General features: G+C 36.3%; 1 protein-coding gene across 3 annotated transcripts in view; it reads right to left on the minus strand.

Annotated features, from left to right (window-relative positions):
- The window catches only part of DPYD (dihydropyrimidine dehydrogenase), a 332297-nt gene that overhangs the window by 173292 nt on the left and 138013 nt on the right, over window positions 1-20992 (minus strand). For all 3 annotated transcript variants that reach the window (XR_010784063.1, XM_066555445.1, XM_066555446.1), the window contains exons 9-11: window positions 6202-6309; window positions 3014-3183; window positions 1153-1363 (exon numbers count right to left, since the gene is read on the minus strand). Coding sequence is in view for 2 of the 3 variants with exons in the window: in XM_066555445.1 (XP_066411542.1) it covers window positions 1153-1363; window positions 3014-3183; window positions 6202-6309 (489 nt within the window). In the remaining variant the exon portion in view is untranslated. The remainder of the gene's footprint in view (window positions 1-1152; window positions 1364-3013; window positions 3184-6201; window positions 6310-20992) is intronic.

The following is a 20992-nucleotide window of genomic DNA, read 5'->3' on the forward strand; positions in this document are numbered from 1 at the left end:
GAAGGTTTAGACTCTTCTCATGGTTGCAGGATGGTTTACCATTCTATACAACTGGATATGGAGCAGGGAGTGCACCATTCAGGTTTAGAGCCTGCTTACATCACTTAGGATTTACCATTTTACTTGATTTCAAAGATTCACAAAAGTACATCATGCTAAAAATTCTGAATATCAAATTTTCTGGTCTTGTGCAATCTGAGGCACTTGCCAAGTCCTCTGTCAGAGCATTTATACCCAAAGGACCATGAAAACATGCCATGGGTTAATTCGCTGGCATGACCATGTCCTGGAGAGGCAGGCACATTGTTCACCAAGGCTTTCAGAATTTGCTAGCCTAGATGACCATCTCCAAGCCAAAGACCTTCTCATTCTATCAGTGTGTCTTCTGCTGAGTCAGTGTTTTTATTCTGAGGCACATTCAATGTATGTGCCTGAACTTCTAAAATCTAACCTAGTGTCAGAAGAGAACAATCTAAACACTGCTCAGTTCCCATGTTGTTGACTATATTCATGTTCATCTCTCTGCTAAATGGAGACAATTCTTCCAATCTCTGAAATGTCATCAATGTTCCAATTTCTGCATCTTTAATACAGAATGAAGTAATTGCTAATTTTTAAGACTAAACCTTGTAAAGTGCAACTAAGAAATATTGTGTAAGAGAGAAGTCTCAGTTCTCTTGTATATGCACAAGAAATAACTAATACCCAGACCAGCTGAACCAGAATAATGAATGTTTCAATGCCTGTTTAATTTGCAAAGTTAAAAAAAAGATATTTCAGAGATCAGATCAGTTCGGCTTAAAGATGTAACATAATGAGTTTCTCTAGAGTTAATTAATGAGACCAGAAGAAATTCCCAATAGTTTCTTTGAGATCCCACTTGTACTGAGAAGAAAAATATATGCTGAGGAACTGTACTTCAATGCTGAGTTCCAGCTCTATACAGCAATTTGCAGAGAACTGCTTAGTTACCAGACCTCCGAGTCTTTTTCTAAAAGGTCTTCCTAGGACAAACAGTTTGAAGGACAAACTCCTGTAAGAGGACCAGCAGTCACAAGCTAAGTAATCTCCAAAAGACCCATCTGACAAAACTGTTAAGGGACAGGACATGCAGCTAAAAGAGCAATCTGTATTTGCATTGGTCAGGGTTACCTTTATCATCGCTCAGAACGGAGCCAAAGGCACTGATCACCACGTTGGCTTTCAGACGAACAACCTGATCCTCATCCTCTCTCCAGCTTCCATCGCTGTCCTGCTCCGTTCGAACAAATTCCATAGCAACAATTTGTCCACCTTTAAGAACAACTTTCCGAGGAGAGAGGAAAGGCAGAAATTCACACTTCTCCTCTTTTGCAAGTTCCATCTGTAGAGTAGAAGCAATAAAATATATAACTTTAACATGCTGCATTTTCAGGGAAAAAAACCCCAAACAAACCAACCAGGAAATATTTTTTGACTCAAGATGTTACCATGGATTCTACTACAGCAGAAATCAGCCTTGTCCAGTATGCAGAGAGTCATCTTACAGTCAGCTTCAGAGCCTCTCATGCTATCACATCAAGCAGTGGCAGTAAGTAAACTTTCAAGGCAAATATTTCTCAAATATTTTCTTATTTCTCCAATATATTTTTTTTTATTTTTCTGTTACTTTGAATATGTTTAACTTTTTTTAGGGCAAAAGATTTCTCTTACATTAATATCTGTGTCTTTTAAGAAGTGGCCTAGTATTAACTTAGTCCATGCCCTGATTTATGTTTACTATGATTTTAAGATTTTATTAAATGCTGACTAACGTGTACAAGCAACAGTTTTCTGAGTGACAATCCAGACTTAAGGATCTTCTGAATCTCTGCTGTGGTAAAACTGTTAAAGCCAATAATCTTCAGAATTTGACTGTCTCTATCTACACAACTTTTTTGAACATGTAATATCCCACCTGACATGATTTTATCATGGCCATTACTAAATGAAGCTACTTTTATTTTACTGTTTTCAAGACTCACTGCACGATTGGATGAGTAAAAATATTGACAACTTTTAGAAATTTACCCAGGGTTCTATGAAAGATTTTGGTTCAGATTATAGTAAGAATCTGAATAGCACATGAGTCTGTGCAATGGCTTGGTAATCCTGTTGTGTCTAGAACTCTTGACTGAAGTGCAACAGAAGTAAATCATGCACCAAGAAACCCTCTATTACTTCCTTTGCAGCTCCATTTCCCTTCTGGAAGATCTAAGATGCCCATATTCTTGAACCAGAAGACCAAACTACCATAAATCTCATTATAAAGATGCATTAGATGGTGTGCTATTCTCAAGTATATAAAAGTGTAATGTACCAAATAAATAAAAACAGAAAAAGACCACCAAAATAAGAAAAAAATCTGAAAAAACTCCTACTGTACATATAAATTGAGGAAGCAGAATAATTTCAAAATGTGCAGATGATCTAATAAATGCCAAACTACAAAGCCAAACTAAAACCAAATGGATTGCAATGCTGAAATATGTGATGAATAACATTGCTTCACTGTCATTGGCAGTGATTCAAAGCCAAAATCACTGCAAGTAATTTTCTCACCAGAATGAAAGGAAAGGTAAGAAAGAAAGAAAGCCTTCTATAGGCTCATAAAGCAATGTCAGAATCACTGAGATTCCTTAAACAACAGCTAGAAGGTATCATTATAGGATATAACCATGATCTGAAGAGCTACCTACAATACTCTAATGGCTGTTTGATTCCAACATTGAAAATTTTAGTTCATTTCCTAACTTACAAGAAATTCTAACCCCGTTTGCAAATACATCTCTCTGCCTTGTCAGGAAACAAATACAACAGTGGAAAATTATTTAAACACAGAGTATACAAAGTGAGCCTCAGATCTTTAATAGACATTAACGCATTTTTATAACCAAAACCTTTAGCAGATGTCTGCTAAGTACCTATAGCATGCTTTCAGGCCACATAGAAGTACCTAATATGCCTTCTCAGAAATGCTGCTATTCAGTTTTACCTCTTCTGGGACAGCCCTGATATGAGTGAATCCCTTCCTGAAGACCACGAAGACGCGACGAGCTCCGCAGCGCAGAGCAGATGTTGCACAGTCAAAAGCAGTGTCTCCTGCCCCGAGTACAATCACAGTTCCATGGATTGGTGGCAATGGAGAGTGACAGGCACACATCCCTGAAAGATAAAAGGAAAACCCCATTTTCAAGTAGAGAAGCCATTTCTGCATGACAGCTCAAAAGGTACTTGTACTCAAAGCAGTGTAAAATTGCATCTTACAGTTTCCAAGCATGGAGTGTCACTATCAAATTATTCTGCACTACTGAAAGACAGTTTCATTCCCCCTTTTAAGATATGCTCATATACATAATTTCATAGTCAGTACTCTAAACAGCTGCATCTTCCTATTGAGAAAGAATTCAAATGACAACATGTTTGTAGGATTGTGGGTCGTGTCAGATTGAAACTAGAATTGTGAGATCTTTTTATTCAAAAAGTAAGTTTCTCTCTCATCAGATTCATCATCCTCCCAGCTAAAAAAAACCAACAAAAAACAAAAACAAAACCAATCCAAAACAACAACAATGGGACAAAACAACAACAACAAAAAAGATGACCAGTTGTTGTTAGTTATAGTTTTGTGTGATAGTATACCAAGATCAGTCCCCTCAGATTTCTATAAAGCACTGACACTGTTCTGGTGGTGACATGATTCTCTGAGGCTATTCATCAGCTGAACATGAAGGAAAAGAATATTTTAACAGCAATTCCTAGTTCTTCTACTGGAAGAAAATGCTTAATCTACAGTTGTTTTCGATAAATCATTTGTAAAAAGTTACATGGAGAAAATGAAAACATTATGTGTTGATCATCTACAGCTTGTATTTAATGATTCAATTAAACAAGAAATAGTTAAGCAAAACTGAACTGTGTCTGTTCCCTGGATGAGACTGCACTTTATCACATGTTTAAGTACAACTAACTGTTGATTAGGCAAATGGTTACAACTTGGAAAATACTGACATAAATCATACAAAGCTATATTCTCACCGAGTCCAGGACAGTTCCAGTCAGGAGGCACTAAGCTGGCCATTTACTTACTGTACTTTAACTCAAGTATCCTACTGTAGCAGATTTTCATATGTAATTGTGGCACACAAGCATTACTGAAGTAAACATTTTTATTTAGACATACATACTTTTCATTTAGACATACAAGCAGAGTGAGAAATTCCCCCGCTCACCCATGAATGTGGCATCACATTGGCTATTTATTTAACAGGATTCTTAGTCTGAAATTCTCTCTAAAAACTTTTCTCATTTATTTTTAGTGAACTTAATACTCCATACAAATTGACCAGTGGAAAAAACACAAGTGAAGCAGGGGGCTGGCAGCTCAGAGTGCCATTAGAGTGTGAGTGTAGATGGGATCAGTCAGAGCAGCCTGCTTTGCTCCTGGGAACACACTCCTGAGGTAAATTCACAGCTATGTATTTGCAAGAGGAAACCCTTTTGGAGGAAAGTGTATTAACAAGTGGCATTCAGAATTAATAAGCAGGCAGAATATATATTTTACCATGAATAAGTCTATTATGTCTATTATTTAGATAACTGTCACAGTGAAAAAAGGAGGATAGCGTAGGATGTAGTACGTGTATATTTTATTTTATAATTCCATGCCTTAAAGAGCAAAAGGTGCTATAGCTACAGACAGACACTAGGAGAATTAAGTAAAAGAGACCATGTTAATTAACAGACAACACCAAAGACCTATCTATTACTGTCAATCAGAAAAGGTTAGTTCTTCCAAGTTCATCCTTTTTCCCATTGTAGACTTAATATAAAAAAATCATATTATCATATTTGCTAGCTTATCAAGAGGGTTACTTTGCAATATTTTGAAATATGTGGATCACAGTATATAGATCCTCCTGCAGGCAGGTGACTTACAGTACACAACTGTTACATATCTTCTCAGAATTCTACAAGGTATTTTTAGTCAAATTGTTTCAAGAGAGTTTTGTTTTGCAGAATTTACTTTTCCTTTGTTAATCTACGAATGTGCTGCACTGCATATTCTCAATCTGTTTTAATTTTAAACATCTCTGTCTTCAAAAAGAAAACCCAAAAGTTCACCCTTTTCTCCCAAATCATTTAAGATTACTCTGAGCTTAAGAATACAGAAATAAGCATTTGATAAAAACAGCTAGGAGATGGGACAGATGGGATGCAGAATTTCACTTCTGAAATTTTGCATCAAATGGGGTAATAAATGTTACTCTTATAAGCAGAATAATCTGCCATAGAATATATATTTCTCAAAATTGTTTAAGAAAAGTCCACTAAATAATCCTATATGATGCTAAAAATCAGTTTGTAGATAAAAGAAGTTATATTAAGTCATATGTAAAATACCACATTCTGTCCCAAGTAAAAAAAAAAACCAAACTGTACACTGATTTCTTTTTTGTCTGGGGAATCTAGACCATGAAGAAATGTGGCATAGAAATCACATATTTGAGGCTTATGAGTTCATATTCAGGGACACTGAAAGCATCTGTACTCCTTAGGAAGCAAATGCAGCTATGTCTGAGCTCAAAGAAAGATGTGAAACCATACAACAAGACTGCATTTGGTGCCTATGAACTGAGCACTTTCTTATTAACTCCTGTCATAATCCTGGTGTCCTGAGTCTTAGACTGTAAGTTCATTGGGTAAAGAACGAGTGCTGATCTAAATGTGTCTATAAAGCCTGCAGCACATGACTCAGGATCAAGTAAAAGAATCTATCAACAATCTGCAAATCAGCTGCTTATATAAGTCAGAAACACCTTTTTTAATATCAGATTTTTTCAAACCGTCTTATATATACCATTTTTATCATGATGCTTCATACAAAGGAGAAACTTGTGTCATCTTTAGACTATAATTCAAACTAACCAATATAACTTATTAGGGGAAATTATTTGCCATAAATTTAGTTTACATGATTATTCAGTTTATAATCTCTGGATCTAACTTTCCTGACCATGCTCCTGAGGTTGCCACTCACCAAGAGAAAATCCTGTCCCAGACATATTCAGTGGAAGGTACTTTGTAACTGGATGTGCTGCTTTGTAGCCCAACAGTTTGATATAACAATAACTGCTAATGACTTATTGAATGTGATTACAACAAGAACACAGTACCACACACCTGGTTTACTTGCCATTGCTACCAAAGGTAAGAAGTCTTTAGATGTGTAGAATCCTTGATTCATTTTCAGCCCTTGGAATATACTCTCTCTGTTTGGTTCCGGCAAACCTGAAATAGATATTTTATGGCACATAAGAATTACACCGAAAATTTTAGTGACCAACATATATTTTGAATTACATGCATGTTCTCAAAAACATCATCCATACAAGCACTTTCACAAACCCTTAGATGTTTCCAAAATAACATTGCAGATGATCACATTTGTAGTCTGCAGCTTACATAACTGGTGATTGTTTAATAGTACAGGCACTTGAAAATCAGGTTCCTTGACAATGTGTGTACTTGTATAACTCATAATAAAACAAATGCAGGGGAAGGGATTAGAGAGAACAGGGTGCAAAAGCAGATAATACAAATGAGGCAGTAACAAACAGCTTAACTGATGAGGGGAGGAGGGCAAATGGCAGTGCTGTAGGTCTGATCTGTATTTGTATGCCATAATTTTTGCCATTCTTGATTATTTTCTCAAAACCTTGAAGTCCTGATTGGCTGACATTTATTCCTAGTTATCAAAACCACACATTTAGACAGAATCCATAGGATACAGGCAAGGATTTACCACACAACTATTAATAGCAACAAATACCTTTCAGTTAAAAGAAAGCAACAAAAAGCATCTTCCAATCACCAAAGAACATCATCTCATTTTGGTGTGAATGGTTGGACAGTGCCAAAGCCTAGCATGGCTGACACACCAGTTAAGCCATTTTATTCATGGAAATGCAATCAGGGTATTTTCAACACGCTCAACTTTCATGTTTACATCTAAAACCCCATAATATTATCAAAAGTATGCTAATTGATGATTACATACTGAAATGGAGTAAATGTCAACAATTTTTGTAAGAAAACATACTAGCACTGAGGCATCCTGAGCAAGCAGGAAAAACATGAGCATACAAAGCAATCTGTGTTCCCTCCATTCTCAGGCACGGGTGGCAGCAGACTAATATTACTCCTCTTTGAGACACACTGGTCTGGAAAACCCTAACACAATTTTAGCATCTACAATAATGCAGAATTGCACGTTGAGGAGCAATTTTCCAAATAGGGAAGGCTTGGGGTCTTTTTCTATTAATTAAGCAACAAAAATCCGTCTCATTACAACATAGGACCCGAACTACCTAATGAGAAAACTCAGTACTTTTTCATGAGTTACCTATATGAAGGAAGTTTTTTGAACTTTTAGAACTCTGAATGTAGTTACTATATTACTAGAAAAATAAAATACATTTTTAGATTTATTAGTTTCAGTGAAGCAAAACAAAATAAAACTCTCAGTGAATTCAAAATGCTTACAAGCCAAAAAGCAAATTTAAAAAATCCTGAAATTTGATCTCTATTTCTAAAGAAAAATCATGACTCAGTTGCTGAACACCCAACTCTGAAACCAACACTGATCTATAGTTGGATATTGAGAAAAATAAGGTTAAAAAAATAATAGCACATCCTGAACTTCAAGACCTTTGGATGCTGTACTTTCTGGGTAGACTGGAATTTCAGCTACTGAATAATGAATAATGGATATCTTAAGAGGCTGCCAGAAATACTCAGTACTATTGAAAGTACAATATGTATTAAATGCATTAAAGAAACTATTTTTAAAAGGGCATCGATTTTTCTCTATGTATTTATTGCAAAATCATCTATGGCAAGAAGAGCACCTCAGAAAAAGCTCTCAGTGACTGCCTGCAGGCAGAGGACAGAGTAATGCAACCATTCCTATTGAGATACCCATAAACCAACTCAGAGGCCTCAGTTTACTCTTGGGAGAAACACTCTTGTCATTAGTGGGATGTCCAGCCTGCATTAAAAATAATTTCCTTTCCACCTAATATGTACCTCCATTCAAACTCAAAGAGAAACTCTCAAATTATTTTTTCCCACTTATTTTTTGCTGCTTTTATCATCTCCTAATGAAAACTATTCGGTCTCTAACAGCATCAGTATTTTAGCTCCCATAGGCTGAATAAAGAGTATAATAAAGGAAGTGTTGCAATGTTCTTTGTCTAGGTTCATCACTAGTCTTTTCAGATTCATCACTGAAATAAAAGGAGTTGGATTAAGAGTGCATTGGGTTCAATAATGTTTAGCCTGGCTGATATGACCAAACAACTGCCAAAGAGGTAGTCAATATACGTGGCATTATCTGCTATTTATTTTACTATTTTCATTTTGCTGAAAACTCCCTGAAAAACAGTTTTGTGATATTTACACTTTAAGGAAATGCAGGGGATTTCTTCTTTTATACTTATAAACACTTAGCACAGATTGAAGCTCTTTGCTAAGCACCTGCTGGAAATTGTATTGTGCTAGATTCTGATGCATCTCTTTTCCTGTTCAGTATTTGCTATTCTAATGACTGCATTTACTTTTGTTAAAATAGAGAGATTTAGTACTTCTTCAAGCCACAAGGCAAGCTAAGAAAGAGACAGACTGAGGCAGACAGAGAAAGAGATCAAGAACAGATAAGATTCACTTTAGAGACACCATTTCATAATAAACATTCACCCCACAGAAGTATGCTTTACAGAGAGATCAAATATTGATAAATAGCCAACAGCCTCTTGGGAGAGAGAATATTCAACAAAAAATAGCTGTAGAGGAAAAATGCAATTTTGAGCAAATGGTTTTAGAGAAGAAATAAAATTTAAAAAAACCCAGTCACCTATGAAAGCCACAATTTAGGTCAAAATAATGAACCAAGAGAAACCCTCTTTGAAGATAAATCAGAGAGATCCTTTAGACAAAGGTAATTCACACACTAGTACAAAATAGCTAAGAGCCACCCAACAAAAAATGCTTAGAAAAATATAAGGTCTTTTCCCTAGCTTCTAGGCTGAAGCCAAATAAGTCAGTTCTCTGTTCTCCAAATCCACTTGCAAGCCATCTAAAAAGATTTTTTTATTTATTATTTGCTACTGCGTGTTCTGAAAAATTCTGTCACTATCCCACATCTTCCATCATTAAATAATCTGTATCAATATCTAGTGATAACAATTATTTCCTTCCCCTGCACTGAAGAACAGCTCTTTTGAAGGGCAAGCAAGAGGAGGCAGATTAGAAAGGCAGCTTCCCTGGTGGTGCTTGGATGGGCTCTGCACACCCTGCTACAAGCAGAGGGCTGTGCTGAGCCCCCCATCTTCTGCAGCCACAGCCCTGGGCTTCCTGAAGCCTCAGCTGCTGTGCTTGCTGGTGCCAGGGAGGCTTCTGAAGGAGGCTTCTGAAGGAACTGATATCCAAACCAGGCAATGAAGCCTCATGGGCTGTGGAAAACTGCATTTACTAAGAATAGAGAAAGTAGAAACATTGTGAAAATAACAGCTTGCATGACAGATCTAGTTCAGCTTTGCAAAATCTAACCTAGACAGTCCCAATCTGGGTCAGGTGCAGCACAGAAAGCAATTCATCTTGATTCCTGATCCTCTGGTTTGCTGTGCTCTGCCTTCCATCTCCAGATGCTCCAGCTATCCCTCAGCAGGCATCACTACTCTCTTTGTTTCTTTCCTTCATTTGAACCCCTCAACTCCTTCTCCAGTTTGCAATTCCCCAGCACCAAAGTCTCTCCCATCTATGACATACCATATACTTTCCAAAGTCCTCAACCACTACAATAGTGGCTTGGGAAAACACAGTCTTTAACTTTCCCTTTTTATATCCTTTACATAGACATATAAATATCTATGCGCACATATGTATTAACAAAAACATCATCTGCCTCCTGTTAAGATCTTGTACTTTCTGTTCTCACAATACTGATGCATATACATTTTCTTCATGCACAGTCTCAAATCCATTGTTTTCCCTTTAAAGAAAATTTAGATACAATTCCCTAGTCCAGTTGAGATATGAATTGCTAAATGATTAGAGTAAATTTGTCAGATGTACAAGGCAATGTACCAGAGGGATGCATAGACAATGTAAGGGATTGGCTTGCAGAGCAGGGCACCAAGTCCACTCAGCTGCTGCACCAAGTAAATCCAGGCATGTCAACACATCAATCAGCTAAGTCTGCTACTACTCTAACTATGAGCCTGATCTGGAAAGGCAAACTAAAGCAAGTACAGGCACTGCATATCTACCTCTTGTTTTGATCAAATCCCCTCTCCCCAGCAACAGCTATGCTTCTGAGCCTGAACTTACTCATTGGACTACTTAAATCTGACATGGTTGGCCAAATCTGCAGTTTCAAATGAACTTCTCAACCGATCTTAATAACTGACAGACAAAATAAGCTCTCATCCTTGATAAGGGTTAAATACAGTTTTCACTGGGAGCTGACTAAAAACAGTCAGACAAAAAAACTCCAGACAAAAAGACAAAAGGGAGCTGAAGGTGAAGGGTAAATATACAGGAGCCATCAGGGACAAAACTAACTAGAACTTTTTTTTTTCTCTTTTTCCTCACATCAAACACTGAAAAGGTTTTTTGCCTTTATTTTTAATTGTGATAATACTGAATTTTGCAGGTGAATGCAATCTGTATTTGAAAATACCAAAAGCTACTTTTTAAAAGTGAAGATACTTCCTTAGTACATATTTTTTTATATTGAGTCTTTCAAATTTGTTTTGAAATTACATTGCACACATAAATTTATCCAAATTCAATAAAAAAGAAACAAAATGTGATTCACTGGCTATGCACATTCTTTTTTCTAACTTTTAAAACAAGGAAGCCAAACATCAAACCACATTCACAAATTTATGGATTATTTTTTAAATTTTCTCTTGCCTTACATCTGGAGCTAGAATGTTAGAGGGCAAAGACATCTTTCCACCTTTTTAACACCTCCATGTTTCAGAGTTAAACCAGATTTTTTTTTAAATCACATGTACAAGGAAAACTCCTCTTCTGTCCTTCACAGCCTCTATCACAGGAAATCCTAGGATTGGGTGGAAAGCCTTTAACTGTTAGATTTTACTGAGAATGAGGAGAAAAATCCATGAATTCCATACAAAACTGGAGAGAAGAACCATGGAATTGATTTTCTGCATATCTGCTCTGGGGGCAATGCAAATCTTCTGAAATATCATCCGAGAGACCGAGCCCAGACAAGCTGAGCCTGGCCTGTTACTCAGCAGGAGAAACTTGAGCACAGTCTGGCAAGGAGGCAGCACAGATCCTGCAGCAGCAGTTCTGCACCTCTGGCCAGGAGAAGGCTGTGCCCCTTCATGTGTCCTGGGGAAAGGAGCCATGGAAGGCTGATAACCAGAGACTGAGGTGAATTTTATACAGGAAATGACAGATACATTTTTTTTGTTAACCAAGTTTTTTTTATTTTGTTCTTTTAATTTTCTTTAAAAGGATATGCTAAAGTAGTACAGAGCTACAGCAATTTCCCTCTGAAGGTAAATTCTAAATCCACTATTTGTCTTCTGGAAGAGTTCTTTTGAATTAACAGAAAAGCACCACTTTGTCCCATGTCCCTGCCTTTTTACACACTGAGTGTTCCAACTTGCTCCTTGTGAGCCCATACAAAGATATTTCAGATGTAGCAGATCTGATGACATTTCACACTTGCCCAGAGACTTGCAGCTACAGGTACCATATGGTTAGACTGTGACTACAAAGGTACATGGCACACTGTAAAATCCAAGCACATAAGCACTACTTTAATAATGCTGAATGCTCTGATCTTCTTGAACAAGTCTCCTTTGTGGGCTGGGGAACTGGAGATCAAAATCTATATATTTAAAGCAGTCTTATTTAATGTCACACAATCTGGGATACGTATAAATTGGACCATGAGTTTTAAATATGTTATTTTCTTGAATGATAACACTGAAACTGTAATCTTTCATAACTGTCAAATGTATAGTTTTACCTAGACATGACAGAAACTACTTGTATGCAGTGGGATATTCTCTATGTATTTGTTTCGAAGCCACCACATTCACCCACAGCCATACTGATCACATTGCTCTCCACGGGTCAATACTGCACAATTTAGAAATTATCTATATTGAAATGCATAATCCAAATACAGTGTGCCCCAGAGCTGATTATACTAAATATACCAATACAACCAATACAACCAATGCTATGAGATGCACCATACATGGAAAGACAACCATTGGTATCTAGAGAGTAACTTTCTTAACATATTTAAAGGCTTGGTACTGGGTATCTAGACTTACAGAAAAGATGCAAATACTCTGCAAGCACTCAGCTTTTCTCAAGGTCAGTCCATTAGTGATTAGCACTTCAGTAAATACTTTTGAGGCTTGTATTTGTTAAGAATCTCTCTCATTTTGCTGGACATTTTTTATATGGGGACAGCTTTGTTACTTCCTGTTGTGACGTTCAATAGAGTATGTTTTCTAGGTGGTTGATTTTTTTTTGTTTGATACGTATGTTGATGGAGATAAGTGTTTTAATTACTTTTTTAATGTCTATTCTTTTGTATTTTCTCCCTCCCTCCCTTTATTTCCTGCTGTTGAGATTACTGCCTCATCTCCACAGCAGGTGGCTTCTTTAAATTTGTTTTCTCTGTAAGCCTGGTAGATTAATTTTGCAATATAACTGCTCCTTTTCTGTAGTTTTTATTAATGATTTATTTTCTTTGGAAAATGTATGCTTCCAAGGTTTTTAGCAGTTATTCCCTAACAATGGCTAAAGGCCTCATTCATAGAAAATTAGAAGCAAAGGGAAAAAAGTAAAAGAACTACACTAGGGTTAGCCTTCTCTTACCCTCAAGTTAGAATGAGCAGTGTGTACAGCATATGTGAAAACACCTTTCACATCTACCAGCATGAGCCATACACAATTGCTGCAGTGCATTCTAAATTGAACAGCTATATCCATACCATGGCTTTTAAAAACATCTGAATAACCAGCTGAACCTGGAAGCAATGCAGTCTGTAGGTCTCACACCTTACTTTGTTGCTAAATTAGACACAGGACAAGTATCTGAACTCTTGCAAATGGTAAAGAAATAATTTTATTTAGCACTACATTTGTTCTTATAATCCAATTTGTCTTTGAGTACCAATTTTCCAAGCCCAATTTAGAGGTAGCCAAAATTCACCCGAGCCAGACATCAGAAAGTGCAGATGGGAACAACAGGCAGAGTTCAGAATCAGTCCATGTGAGTGATGGAAATTAGGATTATGACAACACAGTCAGAGTTGTCTGCCTAAGCATGGAATAGAAACCAGCCTTGTGGTCTGCCCTCACCACATCTAGTGATCCCATGATCACATCAGGCTGACATCTATAATACTATAATACTGGCCAAAGTGCCCAAAGATGAACTATAACTCATCAGCCTCATCAGATATAGATTCCACCCCTCATCAGATTTTTTTGTAATCAGTCCAGCCTTACTCAAGGCTTTAGTCTACCCTCTACAGCCTACCTCTAGTCTTAATTGCTGTTTTTAATTTTATTATGGTTAATTTATGGGACCTGTGCTTTGAATTTTAATAGGACAACACTCAAGTATGACTAAAATATTGTATTTTAATGAAAAACATCAGTGTTTCAAGATGATAAAACAAATATCAGGAGAAATGATGTAATATTTTTTCAAATCTCAGTATCTGGCTGTTCACAAGAAGATTGTCAACTCAACATTTTGACCCCTAATACTCTAAAAGCACTCTTTTAAAAGCATATCTCAGAACTGAACCATACAGTATCACTAAGTGTTTTTAAAACATAATTCTGTACAGGACACACTAGAATTGTACTAGATTGTACAAACATATACAGATTTCTAAACTAAGAAACAGATGGTAATTCTGCCCTTTCTTCTGTGTTTGGAAACTGATAATGTTCCTCATATCTGAAGTTGAGAATTTTAGGAAGTTAGCTGGTAGCCCTGGTGAATGAGCTTGCTGAAATGTGAAGATCACTATGAAGCAAGCCTTATCACAGGGGAGGATGAATGCAGACGTCTGCTTACCTTCCCTCTGGTTCTGTTCTGCCTGGTGTTGTTTATTGCAGGACTTAAAGCACTGAAACAGTTTGCTATGAATCTTGATTTGTAGAACATAAGAGTTCTGTAAATTGTAATACAGAGTAACTGAAGAAACATCTGCTGTAAAAAATAAAGTGGAATATTGCTGCAAACCTTTCTTAAGTCATCTGGGCAACATTTATTATACTGGCGACAAATTTGAAAAGGTCACTAGCAAAAATGCATTTAGCAGTCTGAGTCCAATCCATCTCTACCACAAGAATGTATCATTCCACCCAGGAGCAGAGCTTGCTCCAGTCTGATTACAATAGAGCTAAACTGGATTTTAGTCCTGACTGGAATTTGGTCACTTCCCATCATGGACTTGAGCTGTCATTTTTCAGAGCATTCTTGAACCAGGAAGGCTGAAGTTTAAGATCTGACATGCTGATGTTGTCAGCTCCTTTCCCTCTTTCTTCTACATGTTTGTTCCTAGCAGTAACCTGCCAAAGGAAAGACAGGGGGGCTGTGCTTCCTCTGACACCAGCTGGGTAATATTTGCCAGTGTGATACACTGCACCACTGCAGAGGATCAGAAACTGTCCCAGTGCTTACTCGTGTTCAGCAAACAGTACTGAGTGGCCCCAAAGCAAGATCCCCTCCTCAGGGACTGCCCATCAGTAACTTAAAGGACACCAAAAAATCTATCATCTCAGAAACCATATGCTACAGTAAAATGATTTTTATCCAGCATAGAAAATCAAAATACGTGGAAGTGAAAGCAAAATAAACTGGATTGTGAGACTGAGAGCAACAGACTCCTAAAAGAAAGCAGAAAATACTACCATACCCATTTGCAATGGAAATAATATCTTTCCCAAGCAGGCTCATTATAACTTAACTGTCTAATATGCCCTGTTTATAAGGAGCCATGCTGGTATATTGAAATAATCTAAGCAAATGAAAATTTATAAAGGGAAAATCAAATGTTAACATAGAAAAGATCTCTTCATATTAATTTTTCATTTAAAAACATGGAAAAAAATCTTGAAAAGCTGGATCAATAGAGGCTACATAAAATAAATACACAGGGAATGGATGAAATGAGAGCAAAACTGATGATAAACATTCACAAAGAAAAAACCACAAATACTTAGTTGGCATCACGAAGAAAAATAAATACTAAGCCTCTACACTATCACAAAGCAACAGCTGAAAAAAACCATCAATGGCAGCAAATTCATCCTGTAGAAACATGAGGAGTAATTAAGTCATTAATATTCTGGAATAACACCTTTGTCAGACCTCAGGCACTGTACAGCAAGGAAGTTGCAATGAGGTATACTGAGTCAACATCAACTTATACTACCTAAAATCAACCTGTTATATTCCTAATATAACCTATTATATTAGGAATATAATAGCCAATAGGTGATATTTGTGTTGCAATTCTAAACACTGATTTTTATAATATTGTTTTTATAATATTGTTTCCTAAATTTGATGGAAGAGGAAGAATCATAGAAATATCTACACAGAAATACCTACAGCTTTGCACCCTGTATAACTTGCTCTATATGAAATATTTGTAAATACTTATTCCTTTAAGAAGTAAATCCCACATGCTAAATAATATTTGCAAAATACAAATTTCAGGTCATTCCTATTTTTAAAGCATTACAAGGATTCATCTTTTTTTTTTCATATGTAGAAGTCATCAGTGTAATTCAGCAAGGTCTGCCAAAAAAAAAAAGCTAATAAGTAATTAGCACTCTATGTGAAATTTCAATATAGGAAACAATTTCTAGGAAACAATTTTTTTTCCCCAGTTCTTTGTTAATGTATTATATTGTCTCATCTAAATCTTAGCATATTTTTATTTTAAAACATATATTTATATACTGGTTTTGTCCACATGAAAGAACAAAAAGATACTCTAAAATGTATTCAGTAACTACTACTGTATCATTTGCCTACTCTGCATTTTTAATCACTTCAGGTAAACCATCTCTACATATATTTTAAAATGATTCCTTAAAAAGACTTCTAAACATTATTCATTATCCTGCAGCACAGATCTACAACTGAAAACCTATCATCAGTACATTCTGATGAAAAGGTAATAATTAAATCTCTTTTTTCCCTTTTTCTACAGCACAATATTTGACCTATGATAAAAAACCCATCCAATCAAATTTCCATTTATTATTTCTACCTGAAGGGCTTTTCCAGCTCACACAAACATAAGTCTCCATTTGTCAGGTTTAAACTGTACCTGTCCCAGATGCTATGAGAATTCATAGCTCTTGTCCCTTAAAAATTACCAAATAGCATCATGCAGCATAACCCCCCTGCAGCCTCCCCTGACCCCTGCAATCAATAATATTCGTAACCTGTATGTGCACAGTTAAGGAGTACAGGAGCCCTGCACTATGCCAGTTAACCACATTGAGCTGTGATACTCAAATCTGCTCCCTTGTGTCTGCTGTGATCAATTTTAATCTCTGAACCAAGAATAAAAGAACGCAGCCCCTTGTTTCCAAATTCATCTGAAACGGATGTTATAGATTTGTAGGTCTGCACAGGAGCTGTGGATTTAATACAACCAGCAGCTGAAGGAAAAAACACATCTAAGCTATCATTCATTCTCATTACCCTCAGTGTATTTTGGATCTTCAGAAGCAATGGGAAACACAGGAAAATGCACATGTACTGACCCAAGGAAAGCTGAATTTGTTAAAATAACATCAGGTAACTGTTATTTGCTAGAGCTTTATCCATTACTGCCAGGTAAGGTAGAGGTCAGTTTCTCCATTATGATTACTTTGCTTAAAGGTTTAGTAATAGGCTGCCAATATTCATTTCTTCTGGAAATGTGTCATATACAGTAAATTAAGCAGAAATTCCCTAGAAATAATAAAGCCTAGCTCTGCTCAGTTAAAAAGAAACAATTATTATGGAAAAAAAGAATAAATCACGTTTCTGATGGTATTTGTTCTCTCACCTCCAAACTAATTTAATTTAAAAGCTGGCAAATTTGCCAGCCAATTAGCCTAATTAGACAACGGCATCTGAATGTAGAACAGGAAGAGAGCAACTTTAGAAACCTACTCCAGTAGAAAAAGTGCTTTTTGAATCTGTCACACTACCAGAATTCATGTTTCCACAGTTCTCGTAACTGCATATTTGGCTATATTGGCTCCTCATCAGCAGCTCCAGTGCCATGAATCATCTATCAAAACATTTGAGAAGATTTTCTTACTCATTTCTTTAAAGCAACATTCTGAAGAGACACTTTCAACATGATTAGGCTTCAGTGTTCACTATGAATTATGAAAAAAAGCACACAGAGTTTTATAATTGCAGGTGAATAATAAGTACATGTCATCAGAGGCTTTATCTTCTCAGATTGCCACACACTGTCAGTACAGAACACTCTGCAACAAATATGACATTCTCATAACATGCTGGAGGGTCAATAAGCATTCTCACTCAGGTCATTTACCCCTTACACATCAATGTCCTTATTAAGCACATATTTATCTGCCTTTCCTTTTAAAAGCAGCTGTAGCAAGGAGTTTCATGAAAACATTCTGTTAAACTGATACTCTCCTACACAGGTAGATCAGCTCAGAAACATTTCAGCTACTGCATAGTTATCCCTTCAAAGTTTTCCATACTGGAAGTAACTAAGCAAGTTCATGCTTTGATCAAGTCCTGTTCTGAGTAAGGGTAAATGACAGAAAGATTAAAAAACGTTTAGACAATTCATGAGTTCTATTAACTAAATCTGAATTCCTTTCTCAGAAACAGCATATGTGGCATTTCATATAAAATATCACCTAAAGACAGAGTGTCTTTATTAACTCATTATGCTATTTTCATCAAGTGCCTGCATTTTCTGTGGGCATTTTCTACACTGATGACAGGGCACTAAATCTGAGACTTTGGGTCAAAAAGACAGTGTAGTTGAACCTCCAATACTTTAAGGCTACTATCTAGAAAACAGACAGAGAAATGGTGGTGCACATCTCCAAATGCCTCCTCGATGCCCACCAGTCATCAAGATGAAGTGAAACACAGTCACTGGAGATCATGGGTCACATACTTGGCTTGTAGGTGCAGATACCTGCACAAACATTCACAGAAGCTTCCTCCTCCTCTTAAACTTATTCTTTTGGTGGGGAAGTAAAACAATCAAAATGGGAAATTTGTACTTTTTTTGAGGAAAAATGTTTTTTTGTGATAAAGCATCAGTGAGGTAGGACTGTATGTCTCTTTTCAGTCCATGAAGAGATTTCTATGACAAAGAGATGCCAGAAAGTTAAAATGAGACTTCTCAAATTACCTGCAGTGATGATGCAAATACTCCCAAGGGAGCATATGTTTCCTCTAAAAAGGCATCCAACCCATGCTAAAGCCAACCAAGGCACACAAATCTACCTGGGAGTGAACATGAATCCTTTATGTCTGCTTGGTGCAGAGTTTTTTATTTGCAGTACTACAATAGGAAGGTTCTCTCCGAACAGTTTCAAATGGTAACAACAACAAGATCAATAAATAGAAAATCAAGTTACACAGTCCCAATAGGTCCCTCTAACAAGGATTTCTCTCTGAAATGTTCATGCTTGTCTATTGCTGCTGCTTTTAATCCTTTCACACCAGTGGGTCCTACATGCTTGCATTAGTGCTAATGTAAAACAAATGAACATTTTATACGAGGATATCCACTCTCCCCAAGTAAAGTGGTTAATACCAAAGTAAGCTTTAAGAATGTAATTTATTTTCCCCATGTGGCTGAAAAACTACATGAGTTATTAATTTAAAAATTATTAGCATATAAAATTATTATTATCTCTGCAATTAATGTACAGTTCACTGACAACCTTTTGGACCATTACAATTAAGAAAGGCAGCATCTTTAATGAAGTTACAAAATGCATTGTTTATTAAATAGTAAATTGTATCTTTAATTACTTTAAATATTATAATCCGATGAAAAATTATTTCATAAACCTCAAGACAAATAATGTCAGAGATGGAGTATGCATGTTGTTACTCTATGAATCCTAAGCAGCACTTTCAATTTGCTTACAGGTTTCTGTTGTATGCAAAATCTGCTCTTCAATTTTGAGTGCCTAAATCCAATGGCACTAGCATAAATCTAAGATGCAGCTTGTGATATTTGTTCGTTTTAAAACAGATTTAATTTCTTGTCAAATGTAGAATTTGGCAGTTTAGTAAAATGCAGCTTTTCTATTAATCCATGAGAAGAAAACTGAAAATAAATTTCTGTGAGAGAAACAAAACCAGGCTCATTGAAACAGTGACTGTTTGGGGATCTATGGAATTATATGGAATTGCTGTTGTGTTTTGAAATAAAAGGTAACTTTTGTTCAAAATTGTCAAAGGCTTTGAGAATATGCTAAAATGCAAACATATAAGCACAGACTAAGCTAATTTTAAATATTCAATTTTTTAAACAAAAATTAATCTCTGCACACTGTCACCTTTTGCGCTCTGTCCATAATTAGACCTACCTACTTGATATGCTTTCCACTATCTGAAATGGCTAAGAACTGCACAATTAAAGAAAAAGTTTAGTTGTTCACAGCATTAGGCCTTTCACTGTGCTTTGGATCCAGCCCAGAACAAAGTCAGTATTAAAATGCATTGATTTCTAGATCACTAAGACAAAATTAATACATTCCATTTCAATTATGTCAACATCAACTTGTCACTGAATATTTTGACAGTTTGGAAACCCTCAGTTAGCTATCGAATTTTCCTGGGCTAATCAATAAATTAGGAAAGCAGATATTCTACCCAATTTTCTCTATGCTAAAAAATTGCTAAATTCTATCTACATCTGCCTTACCAGAAATATTGTCTGTACAAAGCACAAAGGAGAAACAACTCATCAGTGTAATATTATAATACTAAAACTGAATTTTTAAAAAGTATCAAACTTTTTAAAAAATATTCTGACAGCAGTAAAAAAAAAAATTATATAATTACATAATTAGACACAATTAAAAAATACAACCATTCCTTAGAGTTGAAATGAAAATATGCAGAAAATCAAAACATAAAGAACTTGCTTACTTTCACATTAGTACAAAAATTTTTTAACACAGAAACATATCTAGAAACATAATTGGAAGTCTTCTGTGACTACCCAAGTGCCAGAAGGAAATCCTACTAAGGATTTTTCAGCAAGCTGGGTAGTGAAAGTCAGATACATCTGTGAAAGCACTCACAATAAAATCAAGTTTTGAAAAAGGCTTCCCTGCAGAAATATGACATTAACTGTAACACAGTTACAGGTGTTACAGACCAAACTGAGTACAGTGCCTCAAACAAACCCCTTCCAACATGTGCCCCTAAATACTCTGATTGATTTGGGCCTAAGTACCTTTGGGACCCATCCCTTGTCTGCCAAAAGATCTGTATGTCTGTACATTACTGATGTGGAGGAAAAGAACCTCAGGAGTGCCAGGAGACTTTCAGAGCAGGCATTCTCATGTATTTAGAGATGTTCAAAACTGGATATAGTCCTAGGCAACCTGCTCCAGCTGACCCTGCTTTGACCTAGGGGGCTACACTAGACAATCACCGAAGGCCCCTTCCAATTATTTCATGATTCTATGAAATATGCCCTGGTTGAGGTCCTAAGCCAGGGAAAGATTTCTGAGTTTTTTATCTGGGATTTAAAAAATCCACTACTACAGTTAGGTAAAAGAAAAGTATTGCCTATTAGGGCATAGGTACCACTCATAGGACAGAGAAATTCAATAGCTGGTGTGTTTCTGTCAGCTACAGAGCTCT

Source organism: Molothrus aeneus, chromosome 9, assembly GCF_037042795.1.
Source record: "Molothrus aeneus isolate 106 chromosome 9, BPBGC_Maene_1.0, whole genome shotgun sequence".
In the NCBI taxonomy this organism is placed as follows: Eukaryota; Metazoa; Chordata; class Aves; order Passeriformes; family Icteridae; genus Molothrus; species Molothrus aeneus.